Source organism: Eumetopias jubatus, unplaced genomic scaffold, assembly GCF_037043125.1.
Source record: "Eumetopias jubatus isolate StellerSeaLion01/CBP00866 unplaced genomic scaffold, mEumJub1_p1.0 scaffold_2, whole genome shotgun sequence".
Lineage (NCBI taxonomy): Eukaryota > Metazoa > Chordata > Mammalia > Carnivora > Otariidae > Eumetopias > Eumetopias jubatus.
The window spans coordinates 74,606,686-74,615,314 of record NW_028274808.1 but is presented as its reverse complement, the minus strand read 5'-3'; the positions used below and the strand labels follow the sequence as shown (position 1 = coordinate 74,615,314).

The window sequence follows — 8,629 nt, the reverse complement described above, 5'->3', positions numbered from 1 at the left end:
GAACAAGTAGTTTATTCATAAACTGAGCAATACTTGCTGAACCTATAGCAGGTTCTCAATCAATATGTGTTTTATTGATTAATGGAAGGTTGCCACGTTGGGTTTGTTGGCTGCTCCTTTGGCAGCATTTCCAAGCAGTAAAATTTTGTTTGGTTCATATTTAGAAAAGTATCAGTCCCATTTTTTGTTCTTTTGGATGTGTTGCCTCTCATTCATTGTAATACCCTGCCACTCCAGGAGGACTGGCATGAGGCTCTGAAGGGAATAGCTAGCATTCAGATGTTTTCCTGTACCAATTTCAAGTTGTTTTATCTCTGTAGGTTTGGAAGATGACACACAGCACGGTTGCCTTTTTCTCTGGCAGCCGACCAGCGAGTGAAAAAGTATGACACAAGTTTGATGTTTGTGTCTGCTTCCCCAAGGCCAAGAAATTATCTCCTTAGAAGGCAACAGTACTATGCATGTTATGAATTGTGTCTCCTTGGTCAGCGATAAAGAAAATGGGACTACCACTGAGGCAGCCGGATTCATGATCGGGCAGACAGCACCACCACCCCCTCCTCCACTTCCTCCTCCCCCGCCTCCACCATGTCCGTATTCAGGGGAGGGGTTTCCTCCCTCTCCTCCTCCTCCCCCGCCACTTCCGCTCCCTGGGGGGCCTCTGCTCCCACCTCCCCCTCCAGGACTACCCCCAGCTTCTCCCATGAATGGCTACAGCCACCTTGGTAAGAAAAAGCGGATGAGAAGCTTTTTTTGGAAGACCATTCCAGAGGAGCAAGTCCGCGGCAAAACCAATATCTGGACTTTGGCCGCCAGGCAGCAGCATCACTACCAAATTGATACAAAGACCATCGAGGAACTCTTTGGGCAGCAAGAAGATACTACTACCAAGTCTTCCCTTTCTAGGAGAGGAGGGACTTTAAATTCATCCTTCAGGGATGTTAGGGAAGAGGTAAGAATGGATGGGATCGGGGAGGGATAATCCTCCACACGCTGCATTGTTTTGTGTTTGGAAGGGTGTGTACATTTCAGAATTTGCTAAAGCACTGAGAAGTAAGATAATGTAAGTTTGTGTGCTCTGGAAATGATAGAAAGGGCCTTATATGATGAGCCTGAGCTGACTAGCAGAAAAGTGTAAGAAGCATGCATGCCACATCCTCCCAGACATCCCGGTGGATTATGACCTCACGCTGAGAACATGCTATGTGGGGCCATCGTTCTTTGGCCTCTCAGCACTGCCCTGTCTCCAGCAACATCTGCTGCGGTTTCCCCTGGTGGAGCAGTTCTGCCGAAGTCCACGTTATTAGTCTCTGTCGAAACAAAAACCTGAGTTCCTGAACTCAGCTAACTGAGATTAACTGGAACTTTCTGAGACAAAATGCCCTTTGTTAAAGACACCCTTAACTAATATGCATCCTGAAGATTTTATCCCTATTTTTCCCTCTAGTTTTCCTTCCCTAAGTGTTAGGCGAGAGCCTTCATTCCTCTAAAGTGTGGCCATTGTGGAATAGAGATTTCCAGAGAGTTCAAAGCGTAAAGCTACTTTTAGGATTTTCTAGCAAACATATTGCCAGTTAGCAATAAATGTCTTACGTTGAGAACAAAGTAAAGCTGGCAGGTTATAAGAAGTTCACTGAAAGCATGGCTTCAGAGCTACCAATTACCATATATTATAGAAACTGAGTCAAAAATCGTATTTGAAAGTACTCTGTTTAGAAACAAAGTAAATTGAGAAACCTCTGCTTGCTAGCAGAAGTACTGAGGAAACTAGAGATAGAAAGGAAAGAATGTTGCCCACCAAAAAGAAAAAGTGGGGGGGGCAACAAATGTATCATTTTTTAAATCTCTTCTACAGGAGCAGAGAATATAGGTCAAAGATGGAGTGATTCAGGTAAGAGAGTGGGCAGGGCTCGGGGATGAGGTAGCAGGCTCTCTGCATAATTGAATTCTCAAGCCCACAGTATTGACCCCATTTCTCTGTCTGGCTCAGGAGCAGGTTAACTTCTCTCCATGGATCCACTTGGGGGTCCTTGAAATTAGTGGTATGGTCTCCTGTTGAAATAGCCAAGAGTCTGTGAACTATAAAATGCGGGGAATGCTGGGGTTAGAATTAAGTGTGAACCGTGAAATTAATCTGAGAGGAAGTCTTTAGGACAACCCCTCGGCCCTCCCCTGCTGAACTTGGACTTTTCCTGTTCTTCCCTTTCTGCAGAGCCCTTTTATTTCTTAGCGGATCCTTTCAATATTGGAAGGAGCAAAAAGTCACTTCCTTAGTACCCTGGCCTTCGCCCCAGCTTCCAGCAGAGACTCCTTGCTGTACAGTAGGGCATTTCTCGCCATTGTTTCCTCGTTCTCCCTACTGCATTTCAAGAATTTTGAAGGAAAGAGTGGATGGGTACAGTGGGAAATTGAGCACACCTCTCAGGAAACCACCCATAACAACCAGAAGGGGGTCTAGCTCACCTTGCTGCTAGGGAGGCAGCTACCAGGTTAGAATGCGTGGCCTCCTTTATAGATTGGAGACACTTATTTTGGCGAACGATAGTTCATGGGGCCACAAGGAGTTTGCAGCTTTATGTCTGCTAATTCAAAAGCAGGTAAGAAGCACTCGGAGGGAGGGAAGTAGCAGGGGGTGTTGCATCTTGCCCCAACTACAGCAGAAGTGTCCATGTCTAGGCCACGTCTGAGTTTCAGGAATAAAAAGAGTCTTCCCCTAATCTCTCTCTATCCCCTCACGCTAGATACGTCTTTACTTTTTTTTTTCCTTTCACTTAAAAAATAACTGGAACCAAATAATTGTTATTTTTAATTGTGATAAAATACACATTACATTTACCATCTTAACCGTTTGTAAATGTACTGGTCAGTGTCATGAAGAGCATTCACACTGTCCTACAACCATCACCACCATGCACCCACTGAAATCTCCATGTCTTGCAAAATTGCAACTCTGGACCCATTAAGTCATAACTCCCCATTCTCTCCTTCCCTCAGCCTCTGCCAACCACCCTTCTACTTTCTCTCTCTAAGAATTTAACCACTCTATGTGCCTTAGGTCAGTGGAATCATATAGTATTTGTCTTTTTGTGACTGGAGCATTTCAGTTTGCATAATGTCGTTAAGGTTCACCCATGTAGTATGTGTCAGAATTTTAAGGCTGAATGATATTCCATTGTATATTTGTAGCACATTTTGTTGATCTAGTCATCCATCGACGGATATTTAGGCTGCCTCCACCTTTTGGCTATTGTGAATATGGGTGTGTGAATATTTTTAACACTTATAGGTCCTAATCTGAGAGAAGCTGCTAGAAAGAAGAAGTAAATCACCATGACTGTGAGTCATAAGATAATCTAACTTTTCAACTCTTTAGTACTCAGGATAAGTAGGTTAGGTGGATGGATTTAAGTGTATATTAGGCAATATTGTCACATAACAGGGTTATCCAGAATTATTTTCAATTTTTCATGCTATCTCCAACATGGCTAGAAGTATTATATATATTTTTTTTTTTTTTTCAGTGAAAGAATACAGTACATGCTATTTCCTTCCCTCATTAGACTTTCTTCTAAGGAAATTACAACTCAGCAGAGTGATAGTTTCACAAGGTCTGGTAATAAGTCTTCAGTTTAATCGGAAGGAGTAAATGGAATCCAGGGTTGAAAACACTAGTTCTCACCACCTGTCTGCGTGGAGTGGAGAATACCCTAAACAGCATGTTTGGCAGAGGGACCCATCCTGAGCCTGAACACAGGCCATAATTCTGGGGGTTCAGACATGTCAGGGATCAGATAATGTCCCCTTGAAATACAATAACCTCCTGCAGAAATGGCCTGCCATTATGTGGTTGGCTCCTACTTTAAAGTGCTTATAAAGCATTACAAATTAGTTTTATTATATTCCAGATAAAGAAGTTGCTGGAAGATAAGGAAGAGCTGGGTTTAGGAATGGCTGAATTTAGGAAGAACAACATTCAAAAGAGAAAAATTAGAATATTTAGCAAGCGGAGGGGAGGAAAGGTTATGAAATATTACTATCCTTGTGTTTTTGTTACCTAAAAATAAACTTGAGGAGGCTACAAATGTTACAATAATAATTAAACCGTAATAAAGTAATTAGAAATAACAAATATATTACTGGGGATAATAATAAAAAGAGTCAGCTCTTTGCGGAGTTCACTGACCTCATCCCTGAGAAGTTCCCTGTCTGTCACCACTGCTCCCCAGCCCCCTCAGAGCATTGCTCACACTAGTGGGTTGGGTCTGTACTTGTCTCCCTCTAGAATCTGAAATGCTCTTAAAGGGTAGGACAGTCTTAGCCAGTTGGTATCCTCCAAAAGAAATTAAAGGTAACTGAGCTGACAGAACTGAACCAAGGGGGCAAAGGGAGTATTTATCAGTATGGTAGATCAATATGATCAAAATTGGGATCGACAAAACACAAGGTGAATGAGGCCTGAGGATGTATTATAAAACAAGGTGACTGCCATTGATAACATTGTAGTCGGATAGTTGTTGGATAATTGAAGTTTGCTAAGAGTAGAACTTAAATGCTCTCACTGAAAAGGAGGAAACCAAGATAACCGTGAGGTGGGGGGGGGAGGGGGCGGAATCCTTCCACCATGTTTACATATAGCAAATAAGCACGATGCACACCTTAAATATCTTACAATTTTATCTGTTAATTATACCTCAATAAAAGAAATAAAAAAAGAAAAAGAAAACACAAATGTTGGAACACATGAGATCATTCAATATAATGTCTGTAGTAATCTTTACAATTAACATTAATAATACTGTATAAGAAATAACTAAAATTGCTTATTAGGAAAAGAGTGAGGAAAAAAGGAAGGATGGAAGGAAGATTGCTTTTATAAATTTCTGAGAAGTAATAATTCTCCCACACTAATTCAGGTTATCGGTTATTCTTTCTCAACTTTTGTTATGTTCTCAGTATGTTCTAGAATTCTGGGACATGCTCAATCCAGAACTACAGAACTAGATGAGTATTTGAAATACATTTGAAAGAAAAAAAAAACTTCAACTGGGTTTTTATTTTTTTCCCCCCAAACCCGGGCTGGAACATTTCCCAGTTGGCAGCCAACCAAAAAGAAAATGAAAACAAACAAACAAACATCACAACCCAAAAGCTATGTCTATATAAGAGGATACGGGAAGATTTTTTAAGTTTTGCTTTTCCGAATTTGATGTAACATTGAAATAAGCACTACTTAGTGGTACTTAAGCAGTCCAGGAAGCCCTCTTTGGCATATTGAAACAAAAATGGTTTAACAATTTCTTCTACCTTGAGGACATGATGCTAAGGGAAATAAACCAGTTGCAGAAGGACAAATACTGTATGATTCCATTGATGTGAGGCTCCCCAGAATAGTCACATTCTTAGAGAGGGAAAGTAGAAGGGTGGTTGGCAGGGGCTGAAGGAAGGAGGGAATGGGGAGTTATGACTTAATGGATACAGAGTTGCAATTTTGCAAGAGGGCAAGAGTTCTGTGGGTGCGTGTGGACACACGGTTGTACCACAGTGTGGGTGCTCTTCATGACACTGACCATTTACAAATGGTTCAGGAAGGGGTTCCTGGCTGGCTCAGTTGGTAGCATATGCGACTCTTGATCTCGGGGTCATGAGTTGGAGCCCTACGTTGGGCATAGAGATTACTTTACAAAAAAATGGTCGGGGCGCCTGGGTGGCTCAGTCGGTTAAGCGTCAGCCTTTGGCTCAGGTCAGGGTCCCAGGGTCCTAGGATCGAGCCCCGCATCAGGCTCCCTTCTCTGCGGGAAGCCTGCTTGCTTCTTCCTCTCCCACTCCCCCTGCTTGTGTTCCCTCTCTCGCTGTGTCTCTCTCTGTCAAATAAATAAATAACATCTGTAAACAAACAAACCAAATGGTTAAGATGGTAAATGTTAACATGTATTTTACCACAACTAAAATGCAAAAGCTGTTTCTTCCTTGGAAGATCTTCCTTGGAAGAATATGGGAGGCAGATTGTGTAGGGGATTGCTTGTAGATAAATGTACAGGAATTGTAGAAGAAATGAGGAGCGCTTAGAGTTGTGGTGGAGCCAGCCACAGCCTCTCCCGAGTGCTGCAGTCTCAGTGCTTCAGAGGGAGGCAGAAGGACCCTGGCCAGCCTCGCAGTCTGTGGGGACGCTGTTTCTCTAGCAGGGCTGCCTCACATCCTAGTGGGAAGTCCTCAGTCGATTCCCACATGTGGCCTTGTATTTCATTCCCTCGTTCTCCAGGGCTGGCGTTAACTCTTCAGTGGGCCTTTGATGGGAAAGCCCGTGAGCTCTACAGTACCCTGGCTGTCCCTGTTGTGACAGGCCCTGACTTCAGTGGGGGTCCTGCCCCCCTGTCCCGCGGTGCCCAGAAACGTAGATTTTTGTGGATTGGAACTGGGGGGCAGGGAGGGAGCCGGGTTAGTTCATTCTTGTTCCTGAGGCTGGCTTTCACAGCCTGTGCATCCAGCACGCATGCAGAGTCCGCTGCTCTGGGTGATTCCAGAACACCGCCCAGTCCCCCATGCAGGGGTTCCTGAATTGCCCTGCTTTGAGATGGCAAGCATTTGGGGAGTAAGATAAGCTAATTTGCATTTGAAACGATAACCCGCTTTAAAAGACTTTAACAAACACATTTATAACACTGCTTTAGAAGGATGGAGTGTGACAGCCTGTGAGGAAGAGACTGCTCATGCGCTAGGCAAATCTGAGGATGCCAGTAGAGTGGGACTGTCCCTGGAATGCTGTCCGTTTTCCTGCTGTTTGGATGAGTCTCTGGGCTTTGTTTGCCCTGTAAGGTGCTCAGGGATGGCCAACCCAGGTTTTTCTTCGGAGTATTGCTGAATTCTCTTAAATTCCTTTTTAAGATTTTATTTATTTATCTTTTTGTCAGAGACAGCGCACGAACAAGCAGGGTGAGCGGCAGGCAGAGGGAAGGGGGGAAGCAGGCTCCCCACCGAGCAGGGAGCCCGCTGCAGATGCAGGGCTCTGCGGGGCTCGATCCCAGGACCCTGGGATCATGATCTGAGCTGAAGGCAGACGCTTAACCACCTGAGCCACCCAGGCGCCCGTCTCTTAAATTGGTGGCCAGTTTCTGAAGCTTTGCTTCAAGCGGTGGAGGCAGCCGCTACCCCAGGCTGTGGCTTCTCCCCTGTGTCAAGGGCATGATGGCAGCTCCTGAAGGCTGTCTCAGCTGTGAGAACATGATTTCTATCCATCATCTCACATAGACAGCCCTGGAATCGCCAGGGAACTTGGCCAGGACCTATGGATGGCTTTCTATAGATCTGCCCCCATTCCTAGAGTGGATACCAACCGAGGCTGGTGGTGGAACATTGCCACTTGTCTATACTCTAGCAATATTAAAACTCACAGAAACAAGAGAAGGAACCCGAGAGACCCAGGCTAGCATTTCAGGTCTCGTGTTGCTTTGGGGAAGGGATAACATGACATCGCTGAGGCTCGGTTTCCTTATCTGTCAAATAGGAATAATAAGAGTAATTTCTCCATCATTTTTCCAGGGGCACCAAGTGTCAGGGGGTTAGGGGTGGAGCTTGGAGTGAGGGGCAGGGGAGGGTGCTGCCATCCAGGGTCAAATAGAGCAAGAGGTGGTGATTTAATGAGAGAAATAGAAAAGGAGTTTTTTCCTCATTCTGGGTAGAAGTGAGTGCCAAGGAAGTTCTTTGGATATGTATAGCGCTATATCAATATACATGTTATTACTTGTGGCTTTTTAATTGATGAATTATACACTTGTTTTCTGTCGTACTAAATTTAGATTCCTCTGTTTCCTATGAGCTTTCCTCTTTAAAGGGTGTTAGGTTTGACAGGTTTTATTCTCTCCGCGTCTTCTCCCCTCCCTTCACACTGAACTTGAACTGCATCCCTGGGTAGGATTCCAATAAGGAGCCTGCCCTGTTTGCTTGGGAATTTATTTTATGGCTGGTAGGTGATTGCACGAACATGAAATAGACCTTTAGGATAGTAAATAATGTGATTGTTTAAGATTAACCTTCAAAAGAAGACAGCCATACTCTTGTAAAAATTTAACCTTATAGCCAGGAAGTGTCATTAAATTTGGTTAACAGTTCTTGCTGCAGCTTATAAACTTACAAGCAGGCCTAGAGAACAGGAACTTAATCTGAAACCTGATTCGCTTTTGTTCACAAATGAATCACATACATTTGGAAAGGAAGAGAATCATAACATTCCTGTTTTAGTTAGTCTCCCTTTACCAAAAAACAGATGAGAAAAAACCTGTGGCAGTTTTAAGGTGATCTTTCCTCCATGCATCTTGGATGTTCCCTTCCAGAGAAAGAAATGGCTTCTGTATGTATGTATGTATTAAGATTTTATTTATTTGAGAGAGAGAATGAGAGAGAGAGAGCACAAGGGGGGTAAGGGGTAGAGGGAAAAGCAGACTCCCTGCTGAGCAGGGAGCCCAATGCCGCGCTCATTCCTGGGAGCCTGGGGTCATGATCTGAGCTGAAGGCAGACACTTAATGACTGAGCCACCCACATGCCCCGGCTTCTGTATTTAATAACAACATCCTCCCCACCCCCTGCCCAAAAAAGTTTCTGTCTAATTTCTAGTCTGATAAAACTCTGCCCAGT

At 44.0% G+C, this 8,629-nt stretch overlaps 1 protein-coding gene across 1 annotated transcript in view; it reads left to right on the top strand.

Moving 5' to 3' along the window:
• Positions 1 to 326: 326 nt before the first annotated feature.
• FHDC1 (FH2 domain containing 1) overlaps positions 327 to 8,629 on the top strand; it is a 33,970-nt gene continuing 25,667 nt past the window's right edge. Inside the window, exon 1 of the mRNA XM_028104371.2 lies at positions 327 to 952. Coding sequence (XP_027960172.1) covers positions 458 to 952 — 495 coding nt within the window. The 5' untranslated portion in view covers positions 327 to 457. The remainder of the gene's footprint in view (positions 953 to 8,629) is intronic.